The 18601-nt window shown below is 39.7% G+C and overlaps 1 protein-coding gene across 1 annotated transcript in view; it reads left to right on the plus strand.

The window, feature by feature from the left end:
- Nucleotides 1–18601, plus strand: part of LOC126094930 (modular serine protease-like) — a 327160-nt gene that overhangs the window by 294654 nt on the left and 13905 nt on the right. Inside the window, exons 10-11 of the mRNA XM_049909577.1 lie at nucleotides 643–810; nucleotides 3805–3961. Coding sequence (XP_049765534.1) covers nucleotides 643–810; nucleotides 3805–3961 — 325 coding nt within the window. The remainder of the gene's footprint in view (nucleotides 1–642; nucleotides 811–3804; nucleotides 3962–18601) is intronic.

An 18601-nucleotide genomic window follows, 5' to 3' on the forward strand; every position in this document is an offset into this window, starting at 1 on the left:
ACTAACACATTAATTTCTTTTTACATATTTTAGCCCAAAACATAACACATTGTATACAAAATCATATGAATTTCATTCAGTTAAACAGCCGAGAATGTTTACTTATACACAAATTGGTAGTAGACAAGAGGAGGGTGACCAATTACAAACTTCTGTACTATCCGATGGACTTCAGGCAATAGTGCTGTATCTACATATTGCTTAATGCCTGTCTTATGTAAATAACCACATAACCAAAAGATTGTGTAGTTTTTTATTTTTTAAATTACTTCCTGTTTCCATCAGTCTAAAAGCATTAAATTTGGTGTCAGTTAACATGATATGTTGTGATCCATTTCATCTGTTGTGTACTTCATATGTCCGTACTGCAATATTTCTAATCATCAGATCTACAGTAAGATGTATGGTGTGTACATCAAAGATCAGTAAAAAATAAAATAAATACTATTTACATGTAATATTTGACAGTATTTATGAACATGAGTGCTTGTATTTTTTTTATATCTTTAGAGTCATTTGCTTCTACATTTTGTTACTTATACTAACGTTAAACATCAGTAAAAATCTTATTTGCTGACAGAAAAGAAAATTTTTGTTTATATGCACATAAACTGAAATAATATTTGTTTCTGATATTTGCAGGTAAAGTTTATTGATATTCCTCAAAGTTTCCAAGGGGCATCTATGGCCTATCATGATGACATTGCTGTACTGGTGATGGATTCCCCATTTCCACTAACTGAGATGATTCGTCCTGTGTGCGTGGACTGGGATGATCTTTACTATGTTGGACCAGGTGATAAGGGACATGTATGTTGAACCCAGTAAGGAAACAACTGGTGATGTCTTACTTAGCTGTAAGACAGTGAAATTAAATATGCACCATGAATTTATTATTACTTGATAGCATGATCAGTTTATTTGGCTCTCCTAATAGTGCAGATTATTACTAGATGTATAACACTATCATGTCCATAGGAACATAGTAGAATGCCTTTGCACAGTTCTGTATTAGTAACACATACAGAAAAATTGGTAAACAAATCCACCTATCAGAGTACTTCAAATTAATGCCTGTCAAACAACAGTAACTCCAGGTTGAAATATCAGCAACGTAATGAAAAGATAGATTGCTACTTACCATAAAGATGACCTGTTAAGCTGCAGACAGCCACAACTAAAAGATGCTTACACATTAGCTTTTGGTGACAACCTTTGTCAGAAAAGGAAACACACATTTTCATTCACACAAGCAAGCACACCTCATGCACACATGACCACCATCTCTGGCAGACTGGATGGAGGGAATTCTGATCTGAGCTGTCAGATGTGGCAGTCATGTGTGCTTGAGATGTACTTGCTTGTGTGAAGAATGTGTGTGTTTCCTTTTCTGATGAAGGTCATGGCTGAAAGCTAATGTGCAAATATCTTTTAGTTGTTCCTGTCTGCAACTTAATGTGTCATCTTTATGATAAGTAACAATCTATCTTTTCCTGATATTGTTAAATTAACAACTGTGGCATATAAAAAGAATGCCTAATGAAAAGTTATATTAATAATGGGAAAAATATAACAACACAAAATCTGGGATGAAATAACAGTATGATTATTAGGAAAGATTGTTACTTCCACAGACAGGAAGTACTGAACAGCAAAAAGACACATTTAATAGTAGACTGTTGGGTTTTAATTCTCAGATGAAGTCCTTTGTCAGGTGGAGAATCACATACACACATTCATACATTCACAGGTCACACACACATGGCCATTGTTATCTGCAAGTGCTGTTTCTCCAATGGGGTGAACGGTGACCTTGACTGGGGTGGTAATGGGTGTACAGAAGAGGCATGGGCCATGTGCAGAGCAGTCAGGTAGAGATGGGGAAGGTGCTGTATTCCTTCTTGTGGGAGCATACATGGTTGTAGTGGACTGATAGGTGCAGCAGCAGGAGGCTATGCTGAGGAGGGAATGAATAGGAGAGAAACAGAAAAAGGGAAAGGGCTGTGAGTGTGAGTAGAAGGGACAAATGTCTGGAGAGGGAGCAGGGAAGGTAAACAGGTAGATGGACTAGCGAATGTTGCTGCCAGGCTGCTTCTGAAATGAAGGATGTAAAAAAAAAAAAATCTATATTGTGAAGGTTGTGTGGGATGTGTGGAGGGGATTTTTCCAATATCAGGATGCAACAAGAGATAGTCAAAATCCTGGTAGGGAATGTGATGTACTTGCTCCAGTCCCGGAGGGTACTGAGTCACTGGACAATGGTTATGTTGGAAGGTTGACACGTGCTCCAGAAGTCAAGATGCAAGAAATCTGTTCCTGTACAAAGTGGGAGAGTAATTTCAGTCTGTGAAGCCCCCAGTAAGGCCCATGGCTTTTTTTGAGAGTGAATGCTCATCATAATTCAACTGTGGATGGCTAGGCTATATGGAAGGTGCTTCTTGGTGTGTAATGTGTGTCATCTGTTCAAATGGATGTATTCCTGGTGTTTGGTGGGTTTTATATGGACAAAGATACTGATGGAGCCACCTTTGAGGTGGCTTGTTGGGCTTAGGGGGAACAAGTGAAGTGTATGGGGGAAATGTGGATATTCTGGAGGAATGTGGATAGGGTGTCCTCACCCTCAGTCCAAATCACAAAGATGTCATCTGTGGATTTGAACCAGTTTGGCGTTTTGGGATTCTGACTTGTTGGAAATGATACCGCCCAGATGACACACACATAGGTTGGTATAGAATAGTGCCATGTGGGTGCCAGTGACTATATGATGGATTTGTTTGTACATGAGACCTTCAAAAGAGAAGTAACTCTGGGTGATGATGTTTTTGGTTATGGTGACCAGGAAGGAGATTGTGGGTTTGAAATCAATCAGGTGTTGGAAAAATTACTGTTCAATGTTAACAATGCCATGGACATTAGGGATGTTGATGTAGAGGGAGGGGACATCAAAAGTGATGACCAGAGTGCCTGATGGTAAAGTTACAGAAGCCCACTCATAACTTCCAAACTCTAACTTTCAGATATACTAATCTGCCACACATTATAAAACTCTCTCCTCCACCCTACAGAAGGCAGAACTTAAACAATCCCACAATGCAGTTATAAAACTCTCCTCAAAAAGCCTCGGTGTTGAAGAAGTATCAGTCTCTTTCTGAAGGCCTCATCTTTTTCCCCACTCCAAAATTCATTCATGCTGGGCTTGTTAAAGATTTCCTCTATGTGTCCTTACAATGGAAACACACCCATTTTGTGGCTTGCCATTGAATATCACTGCATGTTTTGGTGCACAGGCACAGTATCCAGTGTTACTCTGCAGTGGCTTTTGGTTTCACTGATGTACAAAGTTGTGAACTTTTAACTGACTGCCTTTATATTCATTATTGTTTTGATTTTATTTCTCTGTAAGGTGTTTTTAGGCTTATTCATTCATTCCCTGCTTACATTGAATATAAGGCCACACATGTTTGCAGACATACAACAGGTGCAAATCATTTCTTGAGTAGTTTATGTGGGTATAGTGTCATGAAATAGTTTTACCTTCAACACATGCTTAGGAATATTAGTATGTAAGGTCATGCAAAAGAAATATAAACATGTGATAGCTTTCATGATTTAAAGTGACTAACAGTAATCTAGCTCTACCTGCAGCATTTTCTTTTTGATTTGTCCCAGTGTAAAATAATAACTGAAAACACCATTTTATACTCCAGTAGTTCAAAGTTCCCATATATCTTCCACACTTCTTAACCTTTTGATCTCTACTATCTGTTATCATGCTTGTGTAATTATTGTATAACTATATTGTAGGTTGCAGGTTGGGGTATAACAGAAGAAGGGGAACCAAGTGAAGAACTCCTTTCTGCAGAATTTCCTGTAATTGAATATCGGGAATGTCTCAGGAAAATTAAACCAAACTACCAGATCTACTTTGGAAGTGATAAGATTTGTGCTGGATACAGGAATGGTATTACTGAACATTTTCTTAAAATTATTTTTATCTAAACATTTATCTTCATATTTTATAATAATAACTACCAGCAATTTGCCATGCAGTGCAGTATGGTTAGAAAGATCCACTGTCACGTTCCCAATGGCCAACATTAAAATATCTGGAGCATAAAAGTTGTGGAACCATATATGCAGACACCAGCTGCAGATGTGTGTCACACTCAGAAAACCCATGAATGCAGTTATGCAGATGAATTTAGCTTTACTCATAAAGACAGATTTTGCAAAAATACAAATCACACATTACCATACCCTTACCTGGTACCAAATTAAAGCATGCTTCAATGAACTTCAATCCATATCCTGTTAATTTCTGAGTTCTATTCTTTCATGCAAAATAATTAGAAATTTGTGTAAAATGTGTAACAAAGTATTAAATTAACAATACCCTTTTTCTTGAAAGAACTCGAATGTTCGTACTTTATACTGTGATGTTTATTCTGCAACATATTTACAAATACTAAATGCCTGTAAATTGTAACACTGCAATCACTGAGTGGTATACACAGTCACAGTCTGGGACTCGAACCCAAATTTACTGCCATGCAATTGCCTCAACATTTAGACCACCTGAGCAGCACTTCATTGTCACAGTATGACTGATGTTACTGCATTTTCATTAATTTAATCTCTTTGAATATTGAAGGCCCTTTGAATGAATTGCATCATTAATGGCAAAAAAGTATCTCTGAGTGGATATGATCTGAGTGAAGAAAATGTAGAACATCTGGAATATGGATGCAAAGTGTTAATGATACAATTTCATTACAGTTCATTTAATTGATTTCAGAGTTCTTGTATATTAATAAAACTAAACTTCATTATTATTATTATTATTATTATTAGCATTATTATTAATTATTAAAATTGAGTCTTGACATCCCTAGGCATAGGCTGACATAACAGGCAACTCTCAAAAAGTGAAATGTTTGAAATTTTTTAATAAATTGCCACATTACACTATCAATACACTTTTCAATAATTTCAAAAGTATATTATATAACTGGTTAATAAACAATTCATTACACAGTTTAAGAAAATTCTTGGATATTAGTAGTGCAGAAATTGAGTTTTAGGATTATGGCTACAATTCTGTACCATTCTGTTCTCTATTCAGACCATCTTGTTCCAGTCCTTTCCTCTTAGTCAGCGTGCCGTTTGCTAATTTTAGGCCAGAAGATTTCATGGTTTTGGACATCTTGCGAAGTAATTCTTGCCAGTTTCAGATCAGTTTTAATTTCACCAGCTCATTTGGTTGTGTATGCATTGGCTTTGCTCCTGTTGTCATAAAAATCAATTATTTTTTTATGTGTCTGTCTGGGTTCATTCTTTTAATGTGTTTGTAGAATCTTAATTTACATTTTATAATGTCACTATGGATATTTGTGAATTATTTGATTTCCTGATTGCCTCTAAGTCAGAGTTGTTTGTCTAAAAGTTCTGATCCTAGAATTCATCACACAATTTTGCATTACTTTTTCTGAATGTTTCCTTTTTCTCGGTGTTTTCAATTTCTGTTTTTGTTCAGAATTAGTGTTTTAATCCATAAAGACAGTTTGGTTTAATCACTATATTGTAATGTCTTAGTTTTTTGTATGTGGAATACGTTTCTTGTTGTAGATATTATGGGCAAGTCAATATGCTGTGTTCAGATTCTTGCACCAAATTTTGTTTGCTTTTGTTTACATTCAATTTTCCTGAGTGGTTTCATTGAAATACTTAAATTTCAAAACTTTTTTACTTTTTCTTTCGTTCATATGCATGGACTTTGGTGCTTCTTTGTTGCAGGTAATGGATTCTGACTTTTCAGAAGATATCTGGAGTGAGAGTTTTTCTGCTTTTTCTTTCAAGAGTTCAATCTGACTTTGGACTAACGAAATGTCATGAGTTAATAGTGTTGAATCCTTGCCAAATTCTAGGCAATCTGTAGGTAACTTTCTTCTGCCTAAAGTGATTCATTGGTCAGTTTTGAGGATTGATTTCTGTTTGTGCCTTTTTGTATCATGTTCTCAAGGACACAGTTGAAAAGTAATAGAGCCAGCCCTCATTCTTGTCTTATTCCTGTTTTGGTTTCAAAAGGATCTGAGAATTCCCTCATAAATTTAGCTTTGGACTTTGTCAGTGTTTGTTTTATGATTGGAAGTATTTTCAGATCAAGGCTTTGTTCTTATAATATTTTGAAGAGTGGTTCATGATTATCTGAGTCATTGGTTCTTTTGAAATCGACAAATATGCAGACGCAAATTTTTCCTACAAACTCTCTGAAATCTAAGGATTAGCCTTAGGTCCAACATTAGCTCTGGAAATGAATGTCCTGGCCTGAGTCCTGCCTTGATACTCTCCTATTTTTGGTTGAAGTTGTTTCTGTGATCTATCAGGAAGACAACAAGATGGAACTTTGTATGCAGCTGATATTAGTGAGATTCTCCTGTAGTTATTTATACCTATTCTCTCTCCCTTCTTGTGTAATGTGTGAATTAGTGAATTTTCCAATCTTCTGGAATTTCTTCTGTTTGCCAAATACCTTGCAAGAATTTGATGATTTCTCTTATGGTGTTTGAACCAGTGATTTGAGGATATCTGCTATGATTCCATTTTCCCCAGCACTTTGTTATTTTTTAGTCTTTTGATCTGTCTTCTTCATCTGGCAGTAATGACTTTGGATTAGTGCCGTCAGGTTCTTGTGGTGTGAATTTTTGTGTTGGTTCTGAAGAGTTAACTAGTTCTTACAAATGTATGTCAAAGTCCTTAAAATTTTGTTGGTTGTTTAGTGAACACTTTGTGTTGGTCCCTCCCCCTCTCCCTTCCCATTTTAAACCAACCAACACTTTGTGTTTGATAGTCTGTTGATTACTTTTGAAGTTCTTGTAGAGTTTTTGTGTGGTTTTTCTTTCGAAGTCTTTCTCAGTTTCATGTAGTTGTTACTTTTCATATTTTCTTTTGATCTTTCTGATTAATTTGGCTATTGCTGTCTTCACTATAGGGAATGTCTTGCAGTTGTCTTCTGATTTACTGCTGTTCCAGGTCCATGCATCCTGTTGAGACTGAATTGCTTACTTATGTTCTTCATTCCATCAATGGTGCTTTTTCCTTTTCTGCAGAGGAATTACTGTTTGTGCTGTGTCAATCAATTTGCTTTTCTGTTGTTGTCAATTTTTGACTGCTTTTTCTCTAGTTCTTCCATGAATGTGTCCTCTTTTTTGTGAGCCTCTGAGGTTTTAAACATGTCAGGTAATGATCTGAGCCTGTGGTTGCACCCTTTCTGACTTTAACATCAATAGTTTCTCTGTGGCTTGAATAAAAGATTGCTACATAATCAATATGGATTTCACTGATGAGTCGGTTTGGTGATTTCCATGTCACAAATTTGGATGGATTTGTTTTGAAGTGGACTGACATAATTTTAAGGTTGAATATCCTGTAAAGTTCAAATAATCTACATCTGTTCTGGATGGTTCATTTATGTGTTGGGAATTTTCTAGTGTATTTTTGTACTTTCTTTCTTTGCTTAGCTGTGCACTGGAATCACCTAGCAGGATTTTGACATGGATTTGTGGATTTTTAGATACTATTTCTTCTATTGTTTCCAATGATTTCCCAATCTTTTCCCAGTTAGTTTTATGATAATGAATACAGAATGAAGCAATGAATTAAAACTTATACCAATGCCAGTATTCAAACCCAGGAGTCCTGATCATACTAACCATTGCACCATCCTGGCACCAAAGCTAACACATCTTTATGGATTACTCTAATACACACTTGATTCACACTTTGGTACTAATTTTATTTCGTTGCTTCAGCCTGTATTCATTGTCATAGCTAAATCTGAGACTTAATATGTCTCTGGATATCTTATTAATGGTTAGTTTTATTTTCAGCATTGACTATTATGTTTAATTAATTAGTGTGCATGTTTTATTTGCACTTATTCTGTTGTTTACAGAATTCACAGAGGTGAATATCTCCCTTGACTGCAAAAGCAGCCCCTAAAAGTGGTGCATTTTTCAATATTTGTTTGTGTGTTTCACTTTTGAAAAGTCTGCAGTTCCCAAAAACCATCGAATTTTCCTTAGATTTGTTTCTTATATGCCACTATTTGTATTTCTGGATCAGTTAGAGTTCCTGTAGTGATGCAACTTTCATGTTCATAACAAACTATATTTAGTTTGCTATTTTTGGTATGGACTGGGAGTGGGAGTAGCATAGTGGTGGACCAGGATGATGTGTAGCTTGGGTAGGCAACAGGGTACCACTTCAAGAGAAATGGGAATGGTGTTGCGTAGGATGTCCCTGATTTATGGACATGATAATAGACACTCAAAATCCTGGCAAAGGGTATGGCTCAGATGTTTCAGTCTAGGATAATACTGGATGACAAGGGGGTTACATTTTGTAGCTAATTCTTGGGAGTGGTGTGAGGATTAGGAGTGTGTGAGGATATGGCACAGGAAATCTGTTTACAGACTAAGCTTGGAGGAGGAGAGGAGGAGGGGGGGGGGTGGGGGAGGGGAGTACATTGCCTCTGTGAAGGCCATAATGAGACATTCAGCATATTGGACAAGCGAGTTCTCATCACTTCAGAAGTGCTCTTTGTGGATGGATGGGATGTATAGGAGTGATGTTTGTGTGTATACAGGGTAGTGACAGTGTCAAAATGCAAGTACTGTAAGTGGTGTGGGCTTAACACAGGAAGAGGGTGGGTGGAGCCATTAGCCTCCAAGAATGTGGCATTGTTGACTTAGGAGGGCCAGCTGAAGCAGATGAGAAAGAGGGTACTGAGGTTGTGGAGGAATCATGATAGGGTGTCTTGGACGTGAGCCCAGATAATGATGTTATCATCAGTGAGCCTGAACCAGGATTCATGGCTCACCATTCTTTCCCAGGTCCCTTCTTAAGAGCACTACGCTTTCAACAGAAGAAAGGATAGCCACTCACAACCTCAAAACAGGTCATGACCTAATCATCATTCCTGCATACAAAGACTCCACCACAGTTGTGGTGAACTGTAGTGAGTGCCTGACAGGAGGCTTTTGCCAAGCGTCCGAGTCCTCCACCTACAAACTTTGTTGTAGTGATCCCATCCCAGAAGTCCGAGATAACCACCAATCTCTGCTGAAATCCTTAAGCGCATTTCAAAACCTCTCCCCTGTCTTCATCTCCTTTCTCACTGAAATGATACTCCACATGCAAACCTTCTGCATGCTTCCCAAAATCCACAAACTCAACAATCCTGGATGTCCCACTGTAGCTGGTTATTGTACTCCTATTGAAAGAATTTCCACTCCTGTTGATCAACCAATAGCCCAAAGCCTAGCTTCTCACATCAAATCTAGGAAGTTCTTTCATGGCTTTCTACCATCCCCACCCCTTTATCAGCGGATCCAAACTCATTTCTGTTAATGTCACCTCTCTATATACCAACATCTGTCATGTCTACGGCTTTGCCACTGTGGCATGATACTGCTCCCAACATCCTTCCCCTTACCCAACTGCCTTTCCTTTGAGGGTAAAGTATACACACAAACCTAAGACACATCAAGGGGTACCAGCGAGGCACCCTCCTATGCCAACCTTTCTAAGAAACTTTCCTAACCTCCCTTAAATCCAATCATCTTGTCTGGTTCAGGCCGTGGTCCTACTCAACACCATGTGCCACTTTAATGGACATCGACCTCCACCTCTTTGATATGTCCATCCACTTTTTTGTGTTTTTTGTTCATATTAAACAAACTAACCATCAACAGTACCAGCATTTCAACACCTGTCATGTCTTCCACACAAAAAAATCCGCTCAACCTGGCAACCTTTGGATGGTATTCCTGCAACTGCAAGAATTGCATTGTCCGGTGTGCTGAAGGTCTCACAAGGGCCTTCACAGACAGCCACGACTCTCCAAACTTAGTCCAAAAATAGATCCTCCATACCATATCCTGATATACAATTAATCATCTTACTAACCCATCAGCACCAAGTATCACCATGGACTGAAACAACTGAACTACATCTTTCGCCAAAACTTTGAGTAGGTATCATCATACCCATAAATTATAGACATCTTCTCTAAGATCGTTCCCACCAATCCTAAAGTATTATAAAGTATTATTCTATAGCCCTTCCAAGCTACACATCATCCTAGTCCATTCTTAAGCTACTCCCACTGACAACCCCTTGCCATAGGGTTCATACCGCTCAATACACCCACACAGCAGTTCTTACTCCATCCTGTCATAGGCTTATCCTACTGTGTCATAGGCAGGCCCACCTGTGAAAGCAGCAGTACCATATACCAACTCTGCTGCAATCACTGCAAAGCATTTTATGTCAGCATGGCAAACAACCCCCTGCCCATTAGAGCACCTAATAATGGCCAAGTACCAGGATGACCACCCAATGGGGGAACATGCTTTGAACACATGTTCAAGTTCAATAGCTGCTTTATAACACAAGCCATCCAGATCCTTACCACTAGCACCAGCTTTCCTGAACAACATAGGTATGAGTTATTATTGCAACACGCGCTTCGCTTCCATAATTCTCCTGGCCACAGCCTCCACTAACCACTTGTCTCCACACTGTTGCCTTCCTCTTTGCCTGTTCTGCCTTCCTCTTTCTGCATCCATCCCAATCCAAGCCCAATGTTACCATCATCTTGCACTGCATCTCACTGGCTCTGGTACCTGTACATGCACACCCTCAACCCCTCCTGCACTCCCCCCCCTCTCTCCCCCCCTTTCTCTCCTCCTACCCCCTCCTCTCGCTACTCACACCACCCAACATAATCTGCATCCTGCCCCAGAACACCTGCTGAAATGCAATCCAAGCCTTATGTGACCAGGCAGTGCACAGTAGAGTTGCAGGGAAATGGTGGTGGTGGTGGTGTGTGGGGGGGGGGGGGGGGGGGTTATGGGTACATGTAAGTGTACTCTACCTCAGGAAAGGATTTATTTCAAAAGCCAGCAGGTTTCCTTACTCTTTAGTGGGTGCCTGTTAATGTCTCAATGCTGTTAGTTGGTGAGTGGCCACCTTTACTTTTAAATTATGTACATCCTGCCAGACATTTTTCTTTAAGTAGGTCATGCTGCTGGACATTTTTAGAAGAAATTTGCAGCTTTCTAGCATATTTTTCAGCTTCTGTGAATTGTGCTGCTTTCATTTCCTTATGTTGAAAGTAGGTTAATATCCTTTTAGATGTACTTTGTGGACTCATTCATAACTCGTGACCATAAAAGGCAATCTTCCTTTTCTGAATCAGGTCACTTACCTTCTCTGCATACTTATATAGTTCACAGTTGGGATGTCTTCCATACTCACTGTTTTCTTTGATGCGTTTTAAGATTTTTCTCAAAAGCTTTCTTTTGTTGGCCTTATGCTTCTCCATTAGCCCTTTCTTGTTCATTATAAAAGTTTCTGCCACATGTAGAGCCTCTAGTCAAATAATAGTGCATGTGTCTGCTTTTGGCATTTAAGGACATCAATCTCTTACTGTAAAAGTTAGTTGGAAAGTCATTTGTGTTTTGTTAATGGGTAACACAAGGGCTTCTTTTATTGATAGGTTAGGCTCTAGCCATTCATCTAGCTATTTAAACTTTTCTGCCTGTTTAATTTTTCCTAGTCTGACCTCTAGCTCTCTTGGTGCTGGTTTATAAAGTGCATCTTCTCAAAGGAGATATGAGGCTGAGCCTTTGCACCCATGTTTTCAGTTGCTTAAGGTGTTTTGCTGTTATAGCTACAGAGTCTAGAAAGATTACTAAGCCATCTGAAAAAGCTAGACAGTTAATAACAAGAGTCATATACTCTTAGCCTAGCCTTGCCCAATTTTTGCCCTTGAATTGTTCATTTCTTATTGCCACTTGTGTATGAACTTTTCGAAAACAATGTTGCTGAGCAGATATGATAATCCATCTCTCTATCCTACTCTTGTCCTGTTTCCAAAATGCATGAGACATCTTTCCTTGGGACTTCACTTTGGAGGTGGTGTTGGTTAAGGTTTGTTGGCTAATTCCTTTTGTGTTGTTATTTAAGCCAAACTCCAATTTAAAATAGTATGATTTGATTAGTTGAATTGTATACCTCCCTGATGTCAACAAATTCTTCCTCATCAGTTTCATGTATGAAAAGGTGGTTTTCAGCGTCATTATCTGCTCATAACATGATTGTCCCTTCCTGAAACCCCTTAGATATTCCCACAATTGAGGACTGATTTGTTGTTCCCCTCTATTCTGTAGAGCTTTTTAGAGTATCTTGTAAGCTATTAGCAGGAGGGAGATGGCAAGTAGTTTTTTGTATCTCTTCTCTCCCATCTTGAGTAGTGGATGAATTACAGCAGAGATTCATCTACTTGGAAGTTTTTTGTTTTCCTGAATCTCTTGAATAACTGTAACAATTTCACTGATTGCCTTCTCTCCTGCATACTCCCAGAGTTCAGCAGTCATCAGGTGGTTTGTTATCTTTTGGAGCTTGGACCATCTTCTGGATTTCTTCTTCATGGTTTGAGGCAAATTTTGGTAGATGTTTCAATTGTTTTCATAAGTGAATGCAGTCTCAGGAGCCTTACAGTTGAGGAGACATTCAAAATAACTTGCTATAACCTGTCAATTATGTATGTCACTGTGGGCTAGTTTGCTATGAATCTGAACTGCAGGCTCAGGAAGTTGTACTGGTTCAGATTGTGTATGAAGGATTCACAGAAGATACATGTGTTATTTCCATGGAAATCTTGCTCAATCTGTACAAACTGATGCTTATCAAATGTGCATGTTGTCACCCTGTGGGCAGTTTTTGATGGAGATTTACTCACATCGAGGAAGCTGACCCTGTTCACTTCATTGTTCTTGCAGTTCCTCTTGTGCCAAGCAACCTATATTAGTTGTAGTGCTGCAGCACATTCATTATCCCACCAAGCATGTTTTCTGGATTTTGTGTGTGAGACAGCCTTCTATGCTGCTCTGACTATAGCCTCTTTTAGCTGTTCCCTGTTCTTCCAATTTAGTTTTCATATCGGAAGTGAATTCATAGTTTCTCCTTAATTTGTCACAGTAAAACTTATAGCTCTTAGTAGATGTAACCTTTTTGGTATTTCTTGGAACTATTGTAACTTTTATCTTCAAAATGTAATGATCTGAGTCTTGGTTGGCATGTTCTGTATCTTTTATTTTGTGTGCTGTATGTGTAGTGGTGCACAGTCAATCTAGGATTCATCAAGTTGGAGATGTCCAGATCTTCTGTTTCCTGGACTGGTGTCTGAAAACAGCTGATTCTAGAATCAGTTTGAATGCTTTGTGTAACTCCATTAATCTCTCTCAATCACAGTTGATTCTCCTGTGAGCTGGGTATTTTCCAAGAATCCTCTGATATTTTCTTTCCTCAACAAGCTGGGCATCAGAATCCCCAAGTGGACAAATGATGTGTTTGTTGTGAGGATATTTTCTGGCTCCTCCTAGAATGTGTCTGTTCCTTCAGAGTCATCTGTAATTGGTAGACTGATCAGCGCAGATACTTTCATCATTGTGTAAATTCTACTTGCACTATGGTAACAAAGAGTAGAGACTCAGCTGTTAGGGGAGCATAATTGAAACCAAACTTTTTGTGCTGACAATAAATACTGTCCCTAAGTGCAGAACAGTTTCTACTACACATTTTCCAATTTCTTCTACAAAAATTCTATAACCTCATGGCTCAAAGCAACATTAGTCCATGAGTCTTGTTTTCCAAATTGCCATGGTCCGTACCAGAGGCATTGGTGACACTTTTTAGTTGCTGGTTTCAAGAAGGGTGGTTGAGTCAAAGTTGCAAAAAAAAAAAAAAAAAAAAGAAAAATTCCAGTGTCTGTATCCAATCTTTCTCAGAATCTCTGATACATAAGTGCAGGTTCCCCAGAATCCAAAAGCCCACTCACATTGTTGAGATGACAGTGGATCGGGCAGTAGCTATGGCTGAACTTTGCTTGTGGCAGTCGAAAAACTGTGGGTTGGGGCTGGCAATGTTCCACACTGGACAAGGTACTGCCAAGACTGTAAGCACTGGAGAAAGCCTGATGTTTGGCATTAGTCAGTACTGTCTGGCCAGCCCATGAGGACCTCCCATTCTGCCACCTCTCTCTTCACTATGTCAGCATAGTAGCACTGCATGATATATCGGCAGATAATTATTGCAGATTTCAGTGAAGTGACTTTTTGTAATTGGCAAATAGATATTTTAACAATGCCAGTGGTTTTTGAGTGATCAATAATATCTTGTCCCAGAGTATTCAAAATTTCCATGCCACTTTACTGATTTATGTTAGTGGCTGTAATTCAGTTTTTGAGTACTCACATTTATTGAATTTTTAGATTTGTTGCTGACTGACTGTCCTATCACAGATGATGGCAGTGTCAGTAATCCACAAATTCTTTTCCTCTATAACTGGGATGTGTGGTGTCTTGTGCTCTAGCATTTGATCTGTCTCAAGTTAGAAATCCCCCAGTAATTTGTCACATATATTTCCAAGAACTTTTGTGATTCCATCAGTTCCTTATTACCAGCACAGGGTAATTTTGGCATATGTTCCAGTGGATCATTTATGCCACTTTGTTGCGTCTCTGCTTGCGATCAGTTTGAGTGATCTTTTTGTGACAGCTCAACATATGGTCAGCTGTTTAGTCAGCTTCTTTGCAAAGTTTGCACTCTGGATCTTTTGCTGATTTCTTGATTCTGGCTTTGATGGCTTCAGTTCTGATGGCTTGTTTCTCCACAGCAAAAATCAGTCTTTAAGTTCCCTTCTTTAGGGTTCCATTCATCAGCCAAGATCAGGTCTCTTATTTGTCTATTTTGAATTCAAGCTTCTCTGAAAGCTGCCAGTCCAATGCTCTATTGTGTAGGGGTGCCAACTGGTACTAAAGTCCAGCTCTCCAGTATTTATTCTCTGTTTAATTTACTCTGAGAAGATTTCTGTTGCTGACTTCAGTCAGAGATGTTCTTTGCTGTCTTTCACAAAGTCTGTCAATGCATGCTTCTCTTCTCACAGTTTTGTCTCACTTTCAGGAGTCCTCTACCACCTGCTTTTCTGTGCAAGTACAGCCTATCAGTGTCACTGTGAGCAAGGAGTCTGTGTCTCAGTTGTCAGGAGTTGTCTTGCTTTACTGTCTGCATTAACCAGCTCTACTTGATGGCAGTATGTTTGGTGATGGTTATGGCCCAGGTGTTGAGTGCCTTAATAATATTGTCATCATTTGGTTTGCTTTTCAAAATTTTTCTGACCATCTGGGTGTAAAAGTTGCTGACCACACTTTTTGCTTATCCATGCTTGATGTTGCGCAACAGAAAAATGCCTAGCTATTTGCAGCTTGATGATTTGTCATTTGGCATTTTGATGCCTTCATTTTCTGAGATTTTCTCCTTTAGTGTGCCTGTGGCACACTAGTCTAAGCTGAATTCCATTCTGATGTCATTGCCAAAGATTTGGAAAGTATTTGTTAGAGACTGGATTTCAATTTAAATTTTGCATAAAGCTTCAGGTTATCAATGTATAGTACACTCCTGGAAATGGAAAAAAGAACACATTGACACCGGTGTGTCAGACCCACCATACTTGCTCCGGACACTGCGAGAGGGCTGTACAAGCAAAGATCACACGCACGGCACAGTGGACACACCAGGAACCGCGGTGTTGGCCGTCGAATGGCGCTAACTGCGCAACATTTGTGCACCGCCGCCGTCAGTGTCAGCCAGTTTGCCGTGGCATACGGAGCTCCATCGTAGTCTTTAACACTGGTAGCATGCCGCGACAGCGTGGACGTGAACCGTATGTGCAGTTGACGGACTTTGAGCGAGGGCGTATAGTGGGCATGCGGGAGGTCGGGTGAACGTATCGTCGAATTGCTCAACACGTGGGGCATGAGGTCTCCACAGTACATCGATGTTGTCGCCAGTGGTCGGCGGAAGGTGCACTTGCCCGTCGACCTGGGACTGGACCGCAGCGACGCACGGATGCACGCTAAGACCGTAGGATCCTACGCAGTGTCGTAGGGGACCGCACCGCCACTTCCCAGCAAATTAGGGACACTGTTGCTCCTGGGGTATCGGCGAGGACCATTCGCAACCGTCTCCATGAAGCTGGGCTACGGTCCCGCACACCGTTAGGCCGTCTTCCGCTCACGCCCCAACATCGTGCAGCCCGCCTCCAGTGGTGTCGCGACAGGCGTGAATGGAGGGACGAATGGAGACGTGTCGTCTTCAGCGATGAGAGTCGCTTCTGCCATGGTGCCAATGATGGTCGTATGCGTGTTTGGCGCCTTGCAGGTGAGCGCCACAATCAGGACTGCATACGACCGAGGCACACAGGGCCAACACCCGGCATCATGGTGTGGGGAGCGATCTCCTACACTGGCCGTACACCACTGGTGATCGTCGAGGGGACGTTGAATAGTGCACGGTACATCCAAACAGTCATCGAACCCATCGTTCTACCATTCCTAGACCGGCAAGGGAACTTGCTGTTCCAACAGGACAATGCACGTCCGCATGTATCCCGTGCCACCCAACGTGCTCTAGAAGGTGTAAGTCAACTACCCTGGCCAGCAAGATCTCCGGATCTGTCCCCCATTGAGCATGTTTGGGGTTGGATGAAGCGTCGTCTCACGCGGTCTGCACGTCCAGCACGAACGCTGGTCCAACTGAGGCGCCAGGTGGAAATGGCATGGCAAGCCGTTAAACAGGACTACATCCAGCATCTCTACGATCGTCTCCATGGGAGAATAGCAGCCTGCATTGCTGCGAAAGGTGGATATACACTGAACTAGTGCCGACATTGTGCATGCTCTGTTGCCTGTGTCTATGTGCCTGTGGTTCTGTCAGTGTGATCATGTGATGTATCTGACCCCAGGAATGTGTCAATAAAGTTTCCCCTTCCTGGGACAATGAATTCACGGTGTTCTTATTTCAATTTCCAGGAGTGTAGTTTGGATATTTTCTGAGAATTTCTTGCTGTTTGATAGCACATGTTTGTTTCCTGCAAGATGGTTGACAGTGGAATCAAGATGATCATGAACAACAATGGGCATGAGTCCCCCTGAATTAATTTATGTATTTACATGTCAAGTTCCATGGAACCAAATTGAGAAGCAAATCTCCAAGGTCATGGAACATGTCGGTACATGAAATTAAAACATAAAAGTAATAATAGACACAAATAAAATCTTTATAAACCCAAAAATGTCAAGCCATAAGTTCAAGTAAATGCAGTCAATAACATAACACAAGAATCAGCTTAATTTTTCAAGTAACTCCTCAACAGAATAGGAGGAGTGACCCATGAGGAAACTCTTCAGTTTCTATTTGAAAGTGCGTGGATTTTTGCTAAGATTTTTTAATTCTTGTGGTAGCTTATTGAAAATGGATGCAGTAGTATACTGCACACCTTTCTGCAGAAGAGTTAAGGAAGTCTGATCCAACTGCAGGTTAGATTTCTGCCAAGTATTAACTGGGTGAAAGTTGCTTATTCTTGGGAATCAGCTGATATTGTTAACAAGAAATGACAGTAAAGAATATATATATATTGAGAGGCCAATGTCAAAATACCCAGACAGTGAACAGGGGTCAACAAGAGGTTCACAAACTTATGCCACTTACTGCCCGAACTGCCTGTTTTTAGCCAAAAATATCATTTTAGAATGGGAAGAGTTTCCCCAAAATATAATACCATATGACATAAGCAAATGAAAATAAGTAAAGTAGACTAATTTTTCATGTCAAACAATCACTTACTCAGATACCGTTTGAATAGTAAAAACAGCAGCGTTAAGTCTTTGAAAAAGGTCCTGCACATGGGCTTCTCACGACAGTTTACTATCTGAACATCTAGAAATTAGAACTGTTCAGTTTCACAATTCATATGCCCATTCTGTGTACCACATTCTCTTTGCCTTCCTTATAACATTTTAAGCATCTTACAATACTGTTTGTAATGGGCTACTGTAGGTTGATTATGACTACTTCTAACTTTTTGATATAATTCCCGCTTCATTCTACATGTTATACTTATCCTACTAGTCACACACCCAGGCTGCCTTTTACTTCTAGTACCCAATTTAGAACATTCTAATGGAAAGCAACTCTCAAAGAGCATGAGAAACCTGTTAAGGAAACCATTATATTTGTGATCTGTATTATCAGCACTATAAAAATCCTGCCACTCTCATTTCTTGACAAGGTTTAAAAAACCCTCTATGGCCATTGGTTTAGCTTTCCTACATAGTTTGTAATTATATGTGACATTTCTTTTAATAGAAAAGCCTTTTAGTGTTAAAATTTGCGAATCATGGTCCGAAAGGCCATTCACCCTTTTACTACCAGAATGACCATCTAGTAATGAAGAATGAATAAAAATATTGTCTATGGCTGTGCTACTGTTCTCTTGCACCCTGGTAGGAAAAAGCACAGTCTGCATCAGGTCATATAAATTAAGGACATCTTCCAACATCCTTTTTCTTGCACAATCATTTACAAAATTAATATTGAAGTCACCACATATAACTAATTTCTGGTTCTTCCTATAAAATGAATCAAGAATATTCTCTAGCTTGAGCAGAAATGCTCTGAAGTCAGAGTTAGGGGACCT

The sequence above is a fragment of the Schistocerca cancellata genome, chromosome 8 (genome assembly GCF_023864275.1).
Source record: "Schistocerca cancellata isolate TAMUIC-IGC-003103 chromosome 8, iqSchCanc2.1, whole genome shotgun sequence".
Lineage (NCBI taxonomy): Eukaryota > Metazoa > Arthropoda > Insecta > Orthoptera > Acrididae > Schistocerca > Schistocerca cancellata.